The 20,453-nt window shown below is 33.1% G+C and overlaps 2 protein-coding genes across 2 annotated transcripts; both read right to left on the reverse strand.

Moving 5' to 3' along the window:
• Positions 1 to 1,915: 1,915 nt before the first annotated feature.
• Positions 1,916 to 2,542, reverse strand: LOC148586493 (glu S.griseus protease inhibitor-like). The gene is made up of 2 exons (XM_088515913.1): positions 2,442 to 2,542; positions 1,916 to 2,266 (listed from the first exon to the last, which is right to left on the reverse strand). The coding sequence occupies exons 1-2, from the start codon at positions 2,461 to 2,463 to the stop codon at positions 2,073 to 2,075; spliced, it is 216 nt and encodes a 71-aa protein (XP_088372039.1). The 5' UTR covers positions 2,464 to 2,542; the 3' UTR covers positions 1,916 to 2,072.
• Positions 2,543 to 5,626: 3,084 nt separating this feature from the next.
• LOC148586494 (glu S.griseus protease inhibitor-like) lies at positions 5,627 to 5,961 on the reverse strand. The gene is made up of 2 exons (XM_088515914.1): positions 5,921 to 5,961; positions 5,627 to 5,820 (listed from the first exon to the last, which is right to left on the reverse strand). The coding sequence occupies exons 1-2, from the start codon at positions 5,937 to 5,939 to the stop codon at positions 5,627 to 5,629; spliced, it is 213 nt and encodes a 70-aa protein (XP_088372040.1). The 5' UTR covers positions 5,940 to 5,961.
• Between the last annotated feature and the right edge of the window lie 14,492 nt (positions 5,962 to 20,453).

Below are 20,453 nucleotides of genomic sequence, written 5' to 3' on the forward strand. Positions count from 1 at the left end.
ACGAAAAACAGCAGCCTCAATATACATTTCTCTTCGCGCACTTCATCCCTGCCAAGGATCGTCTCCTCTAACGCTTCGCTGGTCGGATTTGTGTAGTCTTGAAGATCAACTTTTTCAAAGCCCAATCGATCTCCTTCTCTCCATCAGCCCCAGCCAGAAACGCGCCCCTCCTCCATCATCACCGGTGTTCCAGCTTTCTGGCGAAGCTTTCTGTGGCCCCTACCAACCCCCACACGCCGGCGTGTGGGTCCCCCGAAGCCTTCCTCCATCGCAGTTGCTGTTTTTTGAGTTTTTCCTATTATTTTGTGTAACTTTCTGTAATTTCCTGTTGGTGCGTTGCTTAGTGTTTAACCCGATCCGGTTGGGCTTCAAACTCTTTGTCTGTGAAGTGGATCTTTTTTTATTTTTGGTTCCTTTCCAATTCTTTGAGGTGCTAATGGTCTATCTGGATGGGGTTTCTGTTAACCCTAACCGGTTGGGCTTCAGATTCATTGTCTGTGAAGGAAACATTTTTTCTATTATTCATTTTCATCTAAATCTCCATTGCTTCTTAGGAAGCCTGTTTAGATGTTTGATAGGGTATTCGTACTCCCGATAGTAGTATCCATCATATTGCGCCGCGGCTTTCATCAGCTGCATTCTTAGGTGATCACCTCCACTTTCACCTTCATTGAGGTGCTAGTGGTCTATCTAAGCTTGTTTTTAACTTTTTATCTAAGTTTGTTTTAGCTTTATGCATGTTTTGTAATCTCTTTTTATTTTATGAATGCCAGTTTGTTACAACAACCAAAAAAAAAAAAAAAAAAAATTGTGATATATGCTTTAATTTATTCAGTGGTTTGTCCTTGGCGATTTGGTTCTGGTCGATTTTTATTTTTTATTTTTATTTTCTATGCTGATCAATTATTAAGTGTGATTTAGATAATTGATACCAAAAAAAAAAAAAAATTAATTGGCTAAAAAAAGTAATTGGCAATTTTTTTCAAAAAAAAAAAACAAAAAAGCACATTATTTGTTATCAACGACTACTTTGTCTTGTCATTGCTAATGATGTTATCATCTTCGTCGTACATGTTTATATAATAAACAACAACATGTTGTTGCTGCTTAAAGGATTAATATCAGGGACAACATAACAATATTGTCGCTGTTAGAATTGATATGAGCGATGACAAGTTGCCTCATGTAAGGCATTTTTAGCAACTTTAATGTGGTTATAAAAAAAAATTAAATTTTTAATGACATGAGGACATGGATTTTGTAATCTTTAATGTGGTTATAAAAAAATTTCATTCACCCAAAAAAACTCAATATAACATGGTATGTGCTCCCAATTCCCTTCACACTCTGATGCCATTTTAATTTTTCGATTTTCCTTTATTATCTTATATTAATAACGCTTATATATATATATATATATATATATATATATATATATATATATATATATATGATGCATTGGTTGGATGAAAGATGGCGTTTTTATATATAGAGTATGATTACATTAGCATGTGCCTTGTGGTTAGTCATTATTGACTATTTAGGTATGAATCTAAGGGTTTGAATTTTTCCTTCTGTGTGAGATAGTTCAAAGAAAAAACAGAAAGTTCCTTATTTAGCAACCTAATAAGCTTCTCATACTTTTCTGGTCCAGCTAGCTGAGAATTCTAGTCATTTAATTTACTACACCTCTTGATCACCTGGCTTTCCTCCATATTTTTGCTTTGTGCAAGTTCGATCAGCAAGCCAAGGGGAGCTTTTTCATTTTTGGATCATCATTTTTAATGGTAATATGGATTGGATATGAGAGATCAAGTATATATAACTAACATGACCTTTTGAATATCCGGGTTAATTTGGAAGTTAAAAAGTGTTAATGAAAGCTCTCGTTCAGCTAATTAAATAAATAAATAAATAGATAAAAACTTGTAACGTCTGATCATATATTTAAAAATAGCAACTGAATCATCAACAATATGGACTTTATAAGCCTAAGATTATTCATAATATAATAACATTGCAATAAGATAATAATAACAGTAGCGAGGCCCTCAAGTCCAAACTAATTAGCCCTATCCAATAGTGGGGACCCTTGAAACAATGCCGTTTTTATCGACCCAAACCCAAACCCTGTCGCAGCGAAAGTCCTGTGTGACAACTGATCCTTCTTCCACGATGATGGCATCGACAAGAGGATTCTCCCTCTCAATTGTGGCCTCCGCAACTGTCCCTTGCACTCCCTCGAGCTCTGGCCATGAATTCTTCCCTACACAGCCTCAAAAAGACTTGTGTTAGATCAAGGAAAACATACTATATTACAATGTTGCTGGCGCGTGCGCGCGCGCGCGCACACACACACACACACACACATATATATATATATATATATATATATATATATACTTACAGACAAGCACTCTTAATATAGAGATATTCATTACCTTGACACTGATCTGATGCCATTGTTTCCTTTTCCTTCACTGTCTTATGTATATTGATGACACCAACTTGTATTTGTGATATGTTGTTGGGGTGAAAGACATTGGGGGTATTTATACAGTTTCATTACATTAGTTTGTGGTTTGTCATTATTGACTTTGGAGATATAGATCAAGCTTAGCGTGTGAATAGTAAAAAAAAAAAAGAAAAAGGCAAAAAGCTAAGGGTTTGAATTTTTCTTCTCTTTGAATTGAGATAGCTTCAAAGAAAAACTTAAGCCCTACGTCTTTGACATAACCACCACCGTGAGGTGCCTGAGGACGTACGTATTAGCTGGAGTCTCATTCGAATATTCCTTTTTAGAGATTACAATGAAGTTAATTATGCCTCAGCATATATTAAATAATCTGAATGGAGGGGGAAAAAGATTACCAATTAAAATCAGTAACAAATTAAATATATAGGGGAAAATTACAGTTTACCTCCCAAAAGTTGACAGCGTTTTGCAATTCGAACACCAAAGTTTCAATTTTTGCAATCCACCCCCCAAAGTTCCAATTTTTTGCAATTTGATAAATTGTATCCAAAACTTCCCATATTGCCTATAATTTTTATAAAAAATTAAAAAACCCCCAATTTTTTTTTTTCATAAAAAATAAAAAAAAATAAAAAATCAGGGGCAATATGGGAATTTTGGGATAATATTGGTCGAATTAAAAAAAAATTGGAACTTTGTGGAGGTGGATTGCAAAAATTGAAACTTTAATGTTCGAATTAAAAAATACTGTCAACGTTGGGGGGTAAACTGTAATATATATATATATATATATATATATATATATATATATATATATATATATATATATATATACGAGTTACATTGACTCAAATTAAGTGGGTTTAAATAGGTCTTTTAATTGAAAGGATGTCAATGAAATGATATTTTTAATGGAGACGTGTGATAATAGATCAGTCTGACTGAAGTATAGTTTTTCCCAATTAGCTTCATGAGGGCATTAATGAAACTCAATACAACTAATACTAATAGAATTAAAAATTCTTATTTCGAGAGTTGAACTCTTACTTCTGACCATGTACTAAACCACAACCACTAATGGTGATAATATATTATTTTGTGGTCCTATAAACAATTAAACCTAATTAATTTATAGGCTTTTTCCACGTCTTAATTATGATTGACGACGAATAGTCATAAGCTTTAAAGTTCTAGTCACTTTATATAAACTCTATTTCACACCAAAAATAATAAAATATTGATGACATTTCATCAATTTTCTCTTGTTTACGGCCTGCTTGTCCACGAAAAAAAGAAAAACAGATGAATTTCTTCTTTTGTTTATAGGATACAATAGAGAAACTATTTCCAATATGATTTTATGCTTAAAAAATGACCTTGAAAATCTAATTAAATAATGTAGACCAAAAGACATCACCATCATATATAACACGTACAATTGGCACTTTTATAAAATATTGTAAGGAATCTAAAATATTCGGTTTCATTGTAACAATTCTAATGTTTATGGTTCATTTAAGACATTTTTTTGTGATTTTTTAGACATATACCCTAAACTTAGGGAACAAACTTCCTTGTAGGGAGTCTGCTGGAAATGCTCTTAGTAATAAAAATTGAGTGAATATATTTGTTGTACTTTCCTTTTTATTTAGTGATACCCAAATCCCAAATTATAAAAAGAACTAATTAAACACTACCACGTACCCCATCATGTAATGTTTTTCTTTAATTCTTACTATGATTTTCTCAATTTATTTTCAAGTCCTGTCAAAAGATATGGACACGCATGTATATATATATATATATATATATATATATATGATGTTTTGTTTGTCAAATAAGTCTAGCACCGTTAAAACTTAGCATGTAGGGTTGATGAAGAGGATTATGTTCTTAATTAGCATATTCTCACAAAATTTGTTTAGGATGAGATTACGCTAAGTTTGAAATGATGAGTTTTAATTAACTATCTAAATTAAAATTCATTTTCGAAATCCAAATAGTTGGAATTAAATACTAATCAAAGGATTATGGCCTCAACTAAAATTTATTACGAATGTCCAAATTTAGAAGTCAAATCCTATGAACACAAGAAACTACTAATTAATCTGTGAGTGTGTGAGTTTAATTATACCAGAGAATGGTTTGATAATCATACGTTCAATCAAAATTTAGAAACAGTAATTTCTCCTTTATAGGTTAAAAAAAAAAAAAAAAAAAATTCCTTTAACAAAAAGAATTTGTTAAAATGGACAACTCCCTCTCTTGCTATTAAACCATCTCAATTTGGTCAATAATAAGATAAGTAAGAGAGCGACTTTGGTGCTCTTGTTGCACAAAAGTCACCTTTTGTGTTATCAATAAAAAGCTGACACATCAGCAAATTTCATTAGACTTATACTTAAAATAAAAATTCAACCACACAAAATTATACTCTAGATAAAATAAAAATTTAATTTTTTTCAAAAAAAAAAAAAAAAGAATTGAAGGGGTGGCTGGCTGGCCACCCCTCCCCCACTTTGGGTGGCTGGCCACCACCCCTAGGCCTAGGGGTGGCAGCGTGGCCACTCCAAGTGGGAGAGGGGTGGCTGGCTCTTCAATTCTTTTATTATTATTATTATTATTATTTATAAACAATTAACTTTTTATTTCATATATGATATAATCTCGTCTAGTTAAGCTTTTTTTAAAATACTTAAGTTTGGTAAGTTTGGCTTTCGTGTCAATTTCTGATTGGTTGCACAAAACTCACCTTTTGTGCAAGCTTCCTATATAAGTTATTCTCGATAAGTAATTATTACGTTCAAGAGCCATATTAATGTGCCAAATATGCCATCGAGGCACCCTGTAAAGTGTAAACCGTATTAGAGTAATATACACAAGCCATATTAAGAGAGCTAAGAGATTCTTCTAGTGCTCGGCTGCTTCCTGAATCTTTATTTAAGAGGGAAATGTGCATAAGAGATAATTCGATCAACAATAACGTACACAAAATGAAAATTACTCCAAACATTACAAGCCTGCAGTCTTATTAATTATTAAGTATCAAATACAATATTGGAAATCCTTAATTAATTATTTCATTTTATTTGGAATTGAAATTACAAGCCATGCAGTCTTATTCACATGCAAGCGTGCATGCCTTGAGGCCTAGCCAATAACGGGAACCCTATAAACGACGCCATTTTTATCAACCCAAACCCAAACCCTGTCGCAGCGGAAGTCCTGTATGACAACCGATCCTTCCAGCACGATCTTAGCATCCACAAGCGGATTCTCTCTCTCAATTCTCGCCTCAGCAACCGTCCCTTGCACTCCAACCAGCTCAGGCCATGATTTCTTACCTACAAAAAAGACTTTTGTCTCAGAGCAATTCAATATATATATATATATATATATATATATATATATATATACTTGGAATATTTCTTAATTATTCATTACCGTCACACTCTGAAGCCATCCTTTTCCTTGATCACCCTCTTATATATATTGATAACGTGTTTATTTATGATGTAGTATTGGTTGGGTGAAGAGATTGTAGGGGGTGTGGTGTATTTATAGAGTATCATTACATAACTTGTGGTTCGTCATTATTGACTATTTAGATTTGAAAGCTAAGGGTTTGATTTTTCCTTTTTTTTTTGTTCAAAGGAAAAAATTAGCAGTCCTTGACATAACTATCATGGTGTGGTGCCTGATAAGGATTAAGAGCTGCAGTTTTCATTGAATATTCTTTTTCCCCGGATATATATATAATTTGAATTTCATTAATAGAAGTTAAGAAATTACGACCATTTGCGTAAGTACAACTTCTTGAATACAGGGAGGAATCTGCCCCCATCCAAACTGCTTTCTTGGTTAATTTACACCTGCCACCCTTCATACGTACTGTTTAGACCGTACGTTCAGTATGATTTTTGTACAGGGTTGCCCCATGGTCGTTTTTATTGTATGAAAAACAGTTTTTTAATAGAATTTATAAATGAGAAACATAAAATTCATTTTATTTTTAATCATTTTCATAGTGAATGAGTGAATCTACCATTAAATTTGTATATGGTTCTAGGGCTGTTAAGTGAGCGAAGCGTCTCGTGAGCAAGTTCGGGCTCGGCTCGTGCTCGACTCGAATATTAAATGAAGCGCTTCGTGAACACAAATCCAAGCTCAAATATTAAACGAAACAAGCTCGGCTCGTATATTTTTTATTAAGTAACAAATAACAATATATTATCAACATTACTCATTTACTCAATAATAACAAATATATTATATACCTTTGTTTTTTTTTTTTGTTATTTATGTATATGTGTGTATATATATTATATATATAATATATGTATATATTAATATAAAAACATATATATATTATCATTAATCATTTTATCATATGATATAATCATATAGTACAACCGCAAAAGTTATTGTGTTATTTAATACAAATATTATAATTAGATAGTTTATACTTTGGAAATTGGAATCGTATACATCACATAATCACTAATCATTATATAATCATATGGTATATCTGCATAAGTTATTGTGTTATTTAATCAATACATTATAATTATATACTTTATTCTTATAAAACATATATGATGTATCACATGATCTTAGATCTAAGATAATATTAATATTAATTGTGAGATAATATGATCATAAAATTTCAGTATGAGTGTACGACCATTAGATCATATGAATTTATTACTTAGAGTTTGAGTATTACTATTAGATTAAATGATTAATAATTAAGTAACTAATATGTTTCTTATAATTTATACATTATAATCACAATTTACGGTAAGTAAAAACTTAACAATTTGAATTTAAATCATATATTATGAATCGTGATAATAAGAAGTTAAGAACATATAATATAAGTATATAAGTTATAACAATTAACATTGACTCATAACCATTACCCATATGAATTAGATAATGATACAACCATATAACCATAAAAGTATATAAATGTTTACATATAAGATACAATATATATTAATATTGACATTATATAATTGACCATGTGTTAAGCATTAACATTTTAACATATTAACTAAATAATACTATATGTAATATGATAATAGTGATTAGTGTGTGTAAGTGTGTGACATAAAGCGTTTTACGTTGTGATTTAAAAAATACTTAATCTAAAATAATAAGAAAAAAAATACGCGATTAAAAAAACACAATTTTTAAAATTGTAATTATTGAAATTAAAATAACAAACTTTCCTAAATAATACTACATAACACATTTTTTATTCATAATTCCTAAATTTTGAATTTTGAATTTTTTATTGAATTTAATAATTTAATTGAATTTGAATTTGATATATGGAATATAAGTATAATCATAACCGTCCAAAATGTTTTGATGATCTAATAGCCGTTGGATGATATTAATGGATGACAACTATCAAGCATTTACTAAGAAGAATGTATATGGTGTAACAGAGATACCGTAAGCTTGCCTTGTTTGATCTAATCTGACGAGTAATATTAAATGTTGAAAACGTTTATATGATTAATGGATCATATTAAATAAGCACACCAGATCTAAGTAGAGACACCCACATGGGATACATTTTTGGTAAAACAAATCAAACCGTTAATATTTAAAATTTAATTATTTTTCCAAATCCAACGGTTGCAAATTAGAGAAACCAAATTTAACCTAAATCTATTAGATCTCTCCATTCTCTCGACTCTCCTCTCACAAACTCTCCACCATCCTCCTCGCCCCCTTTCTCTGTTGCCGCTCCTACCACTCTCCCAGTGCCCCCAATAGCAACCATCACCACCACCGCAGCAACCACACACCTCGACGGCTCGTGCTCGGTTTCCAGGAACTTGCAGCTACCAACCTCGCTGTCCACGCCACTCTCGGAGGTCGTTTCACTCTCGCAGTACGCCGCGGATCGGAGGCAGAGGAGGTGATAAGATTTGTGGGTTTTTATTTTCTTTTTGGTTTATTTTTTCTCCGTTTCATCTTGGGTGGTGGGTGGTTTGGGGTTTTGCTGTTTGATGTGTTTGTTTGGTTGCCCAGAAAATATTGGGCGAATTTCTTAAAGTTAGGCTAATTTTTATGGTTGGGACCAATTTTGGGTGGGTCGAGATTCCTTGTAAATGTGAGATTCCTTGCCGTTTGATGTGTTTGTTTGGTTGCCCAGAAAATATTGGGCGAATTTCTTAAAGTTAGGCTAATTTTATGGTTGGAACCAATTTTGTTTGGTTGCCCAAAAAATATTGGGCGGATTTCTTAAAGTTACGCTTAAATTACAAAAAAAAAAAAAAAAAAGTCGAGCTCGAGCTGGCTCGAGCAAGAGCAAGTAGACGAGCTTGAGCTCGAGCTCGAACAAGGTTCCAACCCTGTCAAGCCGAGCTCGAGCAGCAAAGTCTGGGTCGACTCGAGCCCGAGCTCGAGCTCGAGCTTGACCCAAAAATAAATGAGCCGAGCCTGGACAGCCAAAGCTCACCCAAGCTCGGCTCATTTACACCCCTATATGGTTCACATAAGTCCACAAATCTAATGATTGATATATTAAATTTATAAGATGAGATCTAAAAATAAAAATAAAATAAAATATTAACGCGAATCATTCATCTTTATGGATCCGGCTTACATGCTGTTATTTTAATAACAGCATGTATGCTGTAGTTTATCAATGGTCAAGATTGAATCTTTTAAAATTTATCTTCATTTTTTCTCTCTTATAAAAAGCTTCTAAAATTAAGTCAACTTTGAGATTTAATCTTGACCATTGATTAAACTACAGCATACATGCTATTATTAAAATAACAGCATGTAAGCCAGATCCCATCTTTATAAACTAATATTCATATTCATTCGCAATAAAGTCTTAAAATGAAGTTATTCATTTTATTAGTGATTTTGCATTATGATCCATTCTCTCTATCATATTACCATCTCAAAATGGGCTTCTACTAACCCTAAGCCCATCTATTTAGGCTGGGTCTACCGTTTATCATGGATTCATAGCATAAAATTAGGGTTATTGTTATATATATATATAAGATTCTTGTAATTTATGTACAGTTCATAAGTTTTGGAGTTCATTCAAAATGTGTATGACATGATCTATCAAAAACAATAAATGCATTCACTTAGAAAAATATTAAATGTGTTCCACTTGATCACAACAAAATGATTGCAATATAAATCCTTACAAATAATATTTTCAAGTATATGCGTGTATATCTTGTAGTTTTATAGATATGTATGGTGAAATTTTTACAATGCAAAATTTTATTTATAGAGTTTTACCACACAAATTTTTTACCTATACACTTGATTTATTGGAGGAAATCAAATTTTGTCAAAATGAAATAAAATGTTACAAAAGATTCAAAAGGGAAGGGACATTTGCATCCGTTAGAGTCGATAATGGAATCAAAATCGGATTGGATTAAATTTCAGATTCTGCACACGTCTCAGTATTTTGACCATAACTTTCCATTCAAGTATTGGATTGAGGTAAAACTAGCGGCATTGGAAAGCTAACTCATAATTATACAAATTATTGTGAAATAAGATTTTCCTAATTCGGACGTTTACTATGCCAAAATTGCCTCGCAATAAAATCTGAACGAATCCTATTCCGATTTGTATTGGAATTGCTTCTTAATTTGTCTGGGAGACAAACCTCCGAATTTTTTAGGATTACTAGGGTTTCTAGGACTATCCTAAGCCTTATAACTAGACCTCTAAGCCTTCAAGAAAAGTAGACAAGTTTGGAGAACAAAATTTTACAGCTTTTCTCGTTTTAATTTTTCTTTAGGTTAGGTTTAGGTTTTATTTTCTATAATGTAGAGCTAAATTCTCAACTAAGATTGAGGATAAAGCTTCATCAATGAAGAACAATAGTATTTTCATGTAAGTGTTTATTGTCTGATTTTATGGTTGAATATTTCAATTGTTTTACTTCTTTTCAATGTGTGGAATGATTCTTGGATATTTTTTGTGATTCAAGGATACATTTAATAATTTGTGATAGTTTCACATAATTGATTGTCTGGTTTTAATTGCCTAAATAATTGGATATCCCTTGTGATTTTGTTCTACGGATACATATGGTGTTTCAATTGAAATTTGACATCTTTTATAATTTACGGATATATATGATGATTTAATTGATATTGGATTCCTTTTGTGATTTGTGCAATGAATGGATACATGTGATGATTTTGATTAACTGTTTGAAGCATAGTAAAATATATCTAAGATTTTAATTGTGAGAACTTCAAATTAATATTGATGAACATGGAGTATGTTGTTATAATTTGGTGAGTATGAATTTTCAAACCTTAGTATTTTATCTCTTGGTTTATTTTTTTAATTTATGTTTCGTCGTTTAATGTTCAAAAACCCAAAATTCAACTTTTATTGAAATTAGGTTAGGGTTTAATTAGTTTAGATTTAAATTTGTTTTCAAGAACACAATTCCCTATAAATTCTTGCAAAACATTATATTACAAACGACCATCATTTAAAACTCACAACACATAGCAACAAAACTTGGTAAAAGATGAGCATCCTTCTGGGGAATACCAAAAGAGGAGGGGTTATGCCCTTAATCCAGTCGGCTAAACTGAGTTGGGACCATGCTAGAGAGTCAAGCGGCCAAAAAGAAACCCTCCACGCAACACGGGCAACGAAAAAGAAAAAAAGAAAAAAAAAAAAAAAAAGATGAGATAAGGAGTGTCGCTTCTCACTCACTCTTTAGTCTTTCTTTGATTCTCATTCAATTTAAATAAAGCATTTAAAAATGCATGTAAGTCTCAAATAACAAAACCTGCTTCTGTTTAATAAAAAATTAAGGGGTAACCTCATTTTAAACCACGCGATTTGACAACCCCTTAAACTTTAAAACCACTCAATTTGAACCCATAAACTTTCAATTATAGTCAATTTGAACTCCTTCGTCAGATTTTAAACGTTAAAAATGAGACAATAATGCTTATACCCTTGACTTTTTATAAAATTTCAAATTTACCCTCAATTACAAATTATAAATAAAAATAAAAATCAGAGATGTTTTGATCTTTTTAAATATGTTCCGTTAGAAGTTAACGGCTAAATTTGACGGAGTGGTTTAAATTGACTACAATTGGAAGTTTAAAGATTTAAATTAAGAAATTTTGAAGTTTAGAAGAGGCTTGTTAAATCACATAATAATTCAGAAGTTTAAAGTGAAGTTACTTTAACAATTAAACAGGTTGTGTAGTATCACCCACTTATTTAAACAGGTTATGTCATGATTGACCCAAAACAGGTAAGCCCACTCATTACAAACCCGACACGTCAACACATATTGGCAACTCTTGAAATAACCTCGACGACCATGAGCCCTGATAGCAGAGCACATTGAAGAAGAGTGCTGCTTTTCCTGAAGATTATGGTTAGAGCAGAGCTTCCACAACCGTGTAAAATGTTAGATAAGAAGACAATTCTAAAGTTGCTCAACACATTATTTTGTTTGTTAGCAAATGCTTCTCTCTATATAATTTAAACCAAGTCCTGAAAAATTCCTTCGAGTTACCACAAAGCCGAGCACGCACGCCAAAGTCATATGGATATGGTTCAAATTACCAGGCAACGACATCGACAATGTGGGTCAAACTATTACGGTTCAACTGGTAACCAGGACCCCGAGAGATATAGAAAGCCTCATTTTTTTAACTACTTCAGAGCTGTAAGCAAAGGTGGACAATAATATTTACAAAATGTTTTCTTGTCAAAGGATAATAACCTCACTCCAAATCTAAGACCCAACAATTTCCTCAAATACATTATTACAACGAACAGGACCCACTACTTTGCAGGCAGACTCCGTCAACGGGTCATCTTGGGTTGTGTTTTCGGGCTTGCGTTGGGCTACCAATGTATACTTTCTTGTATACTTAGAGGCACTTTGCACTTTTTTTTTTTTTTCATATATACAATATTATTTATAAAAAAAAAAACATAAATCAAAGATAAAGGTTCTGAGTTCGAACCATCTCCGTCAATTCACCTTCTATTTCAATTAAATATTCAACAAGAGAAGTTTAAGCCCAAGAGTGAGGGAGTGCTAAAGTATTTTCATTAAATGATTAAATTTATCATTTCTTATCAACTTAAACTTTTGGGATAAGTGGTGATTTAACAATTCTTTCATTGCTAATTAATTTCAGACTTCCAATACCAGTTTGTTACAACAACAAAAAAAATTGTGATATATGCTTTAATTTATTCAGTTGTTTGTCCTTGGCGATTTGGTTCTGGTTGATTTTTATTTTTTATTTTTATTTTCTATGCTGATTAATTATTAAGTGTGATTTAGATAATTGATACCAAAAAAAAAAAAAAAGTAAATGGCAATTTTTTTCAAAAAAAAAAAAAAAAAAACGTACATTATTTGTTATCAACGACTACTTTGTATTGTCATTGCTAATGATGTTATCATCTTCGTCGTACATGTTTATATAATAAACAACAACATGTTGTTGCTGCTAAAAGGATTAACATCAGCGACAGCATAACATTATTGTCGCTGTTATAATTGATACACTACAAAAAAAAAAAGGCAATTTCTTCACGTGGCAAACAGTAAAATTTTTTTGGCACGTCAGTAAATGCTGACGTGTGAAAAGTAGCACGTCAACAAATTATTTACTGACGTGGTAAAAGTTACACGTCAACATTTACTAACGTGTTGAAAACAACATGTCAGTATTTCCTGACGTGTTATAATTAACACGTCAATAAATTTGAACCAAATTAAATCTGAAGTCATTTTAAATTTAATTATTAATTGATTGATTATTTACTGACGTATCAAATACTGACACGTCAAGAATTATTGACGTGTCACTTTGACACGTCAAGAAATATTGACGTGTTACTTTGACACGTCAAGAAATATTGACGTGTCAAAGTAACACATCAACATTTATTGACGTGTTAAAGTGACACGTCAATAATTCTTGACGTGTCACTTTGACACGTCAAGAAATTTGACACGTTAGTAAATATAATATATATATATATATATATAGATAATAGGATTGATCCCAACATTATCAGATTAATTTAATATTGTACAATATGATCGAATTCCAATTAACATTCAATAAAATTAATTTTTAGAAAACAAACACCGGCCAGTACTTTAATATATACTTTTCTTTTATAACACGTACCGTAACCCATGCCATTTGAACATTCAAAACTTTAAAAAAAAAAAAAAAAAAATTCCCAACTGTTAGCCATGTTTTACTCGAGATACCGTATATATATATATATATATAGCAAAACCATGCAAAAGGATATATATATAACATGGCTATTTAACGTGCATGCATGGTTCAAATTAGACTAAAGGATATATATATATATATATATATATATATATATATATATATATATATATATATATATATATATATATATATATATAACATGCATTTTTCTCGATCTCGTTCATTTAATTATGAGATACCAAATTTGGTATTTCATTAATTAAAATAATTAAAGTAACAATATTGGTGATAGATGATATTAAAGTTTTGACAAACACACACACACACACACACACACACACACACACATATATATATATATATATATATATATAAATCATGCACGCTATATATCATTTAGGTTTGAGCCATGCACGTTAAAATGAAATTGTTGTTTGTAAGATTAACTGCAACCAAATACATGAGAACTCAAATGAAATACAAAAGAGGAAAACATAAATTATATTAGTATTAATATAATTAATGCTATATTAATTATAAACATATAAACATGTATATATATACATACAAAACAGAAAAATATTAATTATATTAGTATTAATATATATAATTAATACTATATATATATATATATATTCCTGACGTGCCACATAGGCACGTCAGGAGCATGCGTTGGGAAGGCCAGCGCCTGCTGGCCGTCCCATCGCACGCACAGCTGCCGAAAATCATCATTTTTTTTCTTTTGTTTTTTTGATTTTCCCTCTTTTCTCTCTTTCCCCTGCTTTTCCATTATCGCACGCACAGCTCTTCTCTTCTCCCGCCATCCCTGCAGGTATTTTTCTTCTTCATTTTCTTCTATCTCCTCCCTCACTCTTCCTCATTTTCTTCTAGCTCCTCCTTCATTTTCTCTGTGATAAGCTTTATCTCTCTGCAGCAGCAGTACGTAGCACTCTCTCTGCTAGCTAGCTCTCTCCAGCGGCCACCTCCACTTCGCCGTTGCCGTCTCCGGCGATTCTCCGGCCAATCTGCTCCGCCAATCTCCACCATATATATATATATATATATATATATATATATATATATATATATATATATTGTTTTATTTTATAACTATAAATATTGATTTATTTTATATATAATATTGTTTTAATATTGCAGAATATTGTTTTATTGCACAATATTGTGTTGTTTTATAAATTTGATGTTTTATTCTGTCATATATTTCAATAATGCACTGGATTGAGTATTTGTGAGCATCTAATTGAGGTGAAATTTTTTTTCTTTTTAGGAATATCTAATAATTAATTACTTATTGTACGTTGGATATGCACATGCATGCAAAATGATGTTTCCCTAGCTAATATTGCAGAATATTGTTTTATTGCACAATATTGTGTTGTTTTATAAATTTGATGTTTTATTCTGTCATATATTTCAATAATGCACTGGATTGAGTATTTGTGAGCATCTAATTGAGGTGAAATTTTTTTTCTTTTTAGGAATATCTAATAATTAATTACTTATTGTACGTTGGATATGCACATGCATGCAAAATGATGTTTCTCATGCTAGCTAGGTTTTTGTTTGAAAATATAATTGCTAAAGGTTGGCTTATTAGTAAAGAATTTATAAAACATTATATGAATTTTAATCTATCATTCATTTCAATATCGTTTGACCTTCTAATTAAGTACGTGTAGTGCGTGGTGATATATAATATTTATAGAGATTTAGTTTAAGACTTTGTTTAATTAATATTCAACGTTAATGAGTTTTTTAATATTCTTTTAACCATAAACGTTATGGATTAATTTGTAAGTTATAAAATCACACAACGCGAGGATTCAATCCGAATTACATGGATTTAATGGGAAAAAGAGTTGGCAAAAGTGCAAACCTTGTCAAACTTAAAGAGACGTGCTATATTGAATAAGTAAAAAGTCATGACTTTGTTTTTTAGACTATTTTTTTTCGCACTTTTGTTTTGAGTTTTTTTAACAAATCTAATCATAATTAAACACATAACCTAAAACACTTGCAAAATATATTCAATTTGATTCTTACTTAATTCTATCCCGCATATATTATTTTTTCAAACAAAAAAAAAAACCATACAAAACGGATAAAATTTTGGTTAATTTGAGAAACTTATATAGCTTGTTCAAGTTGAAATATAACGCATTAAAATTTATATTACCTAAAAACTAGTTGGAATTTTGTTAAAATTGTGATTAATATGAAAGAAATTAATCTAATGTGTCAATAACCCAAGAAACGTCCGAACCAAAAATATATATTACCAAAACATTTGCCATATTTGCAATACACTCAAAATTCCTTTAACCGTTATATATATCATATACAAAATAAATAAATACACCAAACAAAAGAGTTGTATGACCCATGCATGTCATTACCTACTAATTAATTCCAAAGTCTAACGACATTGAACCTAGATTTATTGTATTTAGGGTCCTCATAACGAACCTAGCTCGGTAGATGTATTAGAACAACCTTATAAAATAACCTAGCTAGAATTAATTTGTTTAGGGTCTCCACCAAAGAAAATGCTTAATTTTGGATCAAGTATTGTTTTTTTTTATTGGTTTTTCTGGATTAATTATAATAGATAAGTGTTATAAATACACACTTTGGTACGGATGAATGTAGTTACGTACGCATGAATATGTATATATTTTTGGACATAAACAATTTAATTAATCATATATGAGAATATAGGTTTAAATTTTTTATGTGGTTCAAATATTTAGGTTTCGGTTTATGTTTATATATATGAATGTGCTTGAAATTAGGTATACAATTTTTAAGTCTTATATATTTATTCCTAATTTATGTACGTAGATAAAAATGGACAAGAGTTGGATGACAAAGTCTAGGGGTACAAGGGAATACAGAGACGGGTGTAGATTGTTTGTGGAGTTTGCAGTTAGTAACTGTAGAACCCCTGATGGATTCATCTATTGCCCTTGTAAGGTTTGTCGAAATAACCGGCGCCACCCGCCGGGTTTCGTATTCGACCACTTGACAGGGGGAAAAGGAATGATGCCGGAATACACACTTTGGTTCTATCACGGTGAGAAGCATGTACAGGGTCTTGATACCGGGTCTAATTCCAATCGCCCGGCCTCAGATGCGGGTGCATGCGCAAATCAGGGTGGAGACATGCACAGAATGTTGCATGATTTATTCGGCATGCACGAAGTAGTTAGGGAAGACAATTGTGAGCCTCAGGCCGTATTGCAAAGGGGTGAGGAAATTGTGACCGAAGAAGCCACTGAAGGCGATGCACTAAAGTACTATGGCCTTCTTAAAAAAGCGGAGAAGCCACTTCATACTAGGACAAAACATAGCAAACTAAGTGCCACTGTTCACCTGTACAACTTGAAGTGCGTTGGTGGACTTAGTAACTCGATTTTCTCGGCTTTCCTAGAGTTCATCAATCAGTTGCTACCCGAGACTAGTGAAACTCTGCCGTTTAATACATATGAGGCGAAAAAGTGTTTACGAGACATGGGACTAGGGTATGAGAAGATTCCAGCGTGCCGTAATGACTGTATGCTATTCTGGAAGGGCAATAAAGAATTGGATTCATGTACCGTATGTGGAAAATCTAAATGGATGGAAGCAATCAATTTAGATGAGGACGGTCAACCCATATCATCGGGCAAGAAACGTCCGGTGAAGGTGTTGCGGTGGTTTCCACTCATACCACGACTACAGAGGTTGTTTATGTCAGAACATACAGCACGCTTTATGAGGTGGCATGCAGAAGGCCGCACTAAGGATGGCGTATTGAGGCATCCAGCCGACGGCTTAGCATGGAAGTCATTTGACAATTTACATCGGGAGTTTTCAGCGGACAGCAGGAATGTAAGGCTCGGACTAACCTCTGATGGATTTAATCCATTTGAGAATATGAGTACATCTCACAGCATTTGGCCTGTAATGGTTGTACCCTACAACTTGCCTCCTTGGATGTGCATGAAACACACATCTTTTATACTATCATTGATTATCCCAGGCCCAAGTTCACCTGGAATGGATATAGATGTCTACCTTCAACCCTTAATTGAAGAGTTACAAGAACTATGGAATGTAGGGGTACGCACATATGACGTCTCAAAGAAAAATAATTTTGTTATGCGAGCGCAGTTGATGTGGACAATTAATGACTTCCCAGCATATGCAGATTTGTCTGGATGGTCTACCAAGGGTGAGAAGACATGTCCTTGCTGTATGAACTCGACAACGTCGAAATGGTTAAAACATGGCCATAAATGGTGTTATATGGGGCACAGGCGATACTTGCCCATGGATCATCCATGGAGACGAAACAAAAGCACATTTGACGGCAACGTAGAACTAGAATGTGCCCCTGATGTGCCAAGTGGAGATGAAGTCATAAGCCAATTAGAAGGGATGGTGTTTGGGGATGAGAACGCCGGTCAGGCAAGGGAGGCTGAGGAAAAAAAAAGAAAGAAGCAGAAGACGAATACTGGCCAAAAAATGTGGAAGAAGAAAAGTATTTTCTTTAGGTTGCCGTATTGGAAAGATAATTTATTGCGGCATAATCTTGATGTTATGCACATAGAGAAAAACGTCATGGACAACATACTTGGTACAATACTGGACATTCCAGGGAAAACGAAGGACAACCTCGCCGCCCGCTTAGATTTGCAAGAAATTGGCTTGAGACGTACACTTCATACATTTGTGGACCCGCAGGATGGTAAGACCTATTTTCAACAAGCTACCCACACGATGTCCAAGGATGATAAAACACATTTTTTGAAAGTGCTACGAAATGTAAGGGTGCCCGACGGATATGCCTCGAACATTTCTCGTTGTATACGACTTAAGGACCGTACGAGATCGGGGTTAAAGAGTCATGACAGTCATGTACTGATGCAGCAGCTTCTACCTATTGCATTGCGTGGATCACTTCCAAGCAATGTGATTAGACCTCTTGTTGAGATGTCCACATTCTTCAGGTGCCTATGTTCAACAACATTGACCGAACAGGATATTGACCGACTACAGTGTGACATCTGTATCACGTTGTGCAAGATGGAACAAGTTTTCCCCCCCAGCTTCTTTACGAAAATGGTTCATGTGGTCGTGCATCTTATCCGTGAATGCCGACTCGGTGGATCTGTACAGTATAGATGGATGTATCCGGCAGAGAGGTAAAATTTGTTTACGGATATTCTTCCATTATTGGTTTCAGGTGTCAATACATGACAAGTACTAACTAAACTGAAAATATGTATTGGTTCATATTTAGGAGCCTTGGAGTATTCAAATCTAATGTGCGCAACAAAGCGGCTCCTGAGGGCTGCATTGCGGAGGGCTACATAGCAACTGAGTTTGTGACGTTTTGTTCGAGATATTTAGAGAATACACCAACCTTTCACAATAGGATACAAAGAAATCTGGATGGTTCAAAGGGAAATGGAACACGAGTCCGACTCGACCGAATCACAATGACACAGATACACCGGTATATTATGTTCAACTTGGACGAGTTTCATCAATTGCGGACGTAAGTAGAGATCTTTTGTTGGCACATTGCATGCTCAATGAACTTGTGACAATATTGCTCGTATTGAATTATAATTAACATAATTTCGAATTGTAGGATGCACATAGATACGCTTAGGCGATCATGCAATAGGGGACGAACAACAGAGGCTCAGTTGGAAACCCAACATTACGACTTGTTCTGCGAGTGGTACCGTGACTACGTAAGAATGATGTGATGTTTACCTGAAGCAATTGTCGGAGTTATTTGCGTGCTATTTTTAAAATCAACTAAAGCTAGTAACCGTGCGTTTCCATTGTACGTAAAATATTCACAGGTCGATTGATTGGACGAGCGATCCAGGAATGAACTTGGTGACAAATTGGTAATGCATTGTAGAGGGCCGAGGGAGGCAGCAGTCAGATACAATAGATATGTGGTTAACGGCAAGTTGTTTCGCACTATTGCATCTGATGCCGGAAAGAGGACTCAGAACAGCGGGGTGTGTGTGCCGACTCTTGATGGCGACACGTACTACGGGAAGTTAACGGAAATAGTTGAGGTTGAGTATTACGACAGGACTAAGTACGTTATGTTTAGGTGTGATTGGGCAGACAACACGAGGGACAAGGGGTACAAGGTGGATGAGTATGGTATAGTACTTGTCAACTTCAAAAACCTTGTCCACACGGGAGAACTGGTTTCTGATGAGCCGTATGTGCTAACTTCACAAGTTGACCAGGTATTTTACGTACAAGATGATAGGTGCCCAGATTAGGCTTGCGCAGTAAGGACCAAGCCTAGAAACATATACGACGTTGGTCAGGGTGAAGGACATCAAGATTCATGTGCTAATTACCACGAGTGTGAGCCTCTTATATTGCCCAGAAATTTTGATCACGATCTACAAGATCATATCGAATACGTCAGACACGACTTAGATCCAACCGAAGCTTATGTATATATATATATTATTATAATTAATTTTATATTTATGTTTTGATTGGTAGTTGTTCACTACATGCACATTACATCAACACACTTAATTAAGCTGTGCATTTGCTAAAATCTGATATATATCTCTTGTAGCACTATGATTCATGCATACTTAATGTAGTAAATATTTCATACATTGTTTAAGAAATTAATTGGGTTTGTGGTGTTTTTTACA

The sequence above is a fragment of the Corylus avellana genome, chromosome 4, assembly GCF_965113065.1.
Source record: "Corylus avellana chromosome 4, dhCorAvel1.hap1.2, whole genome shotgun sequence".
NCBI lineage: Eukaryota > Viridiplantae > Streptophyta > Magnoliopsida > Fagales > Betulaceae > Corylus > Corylus avellana.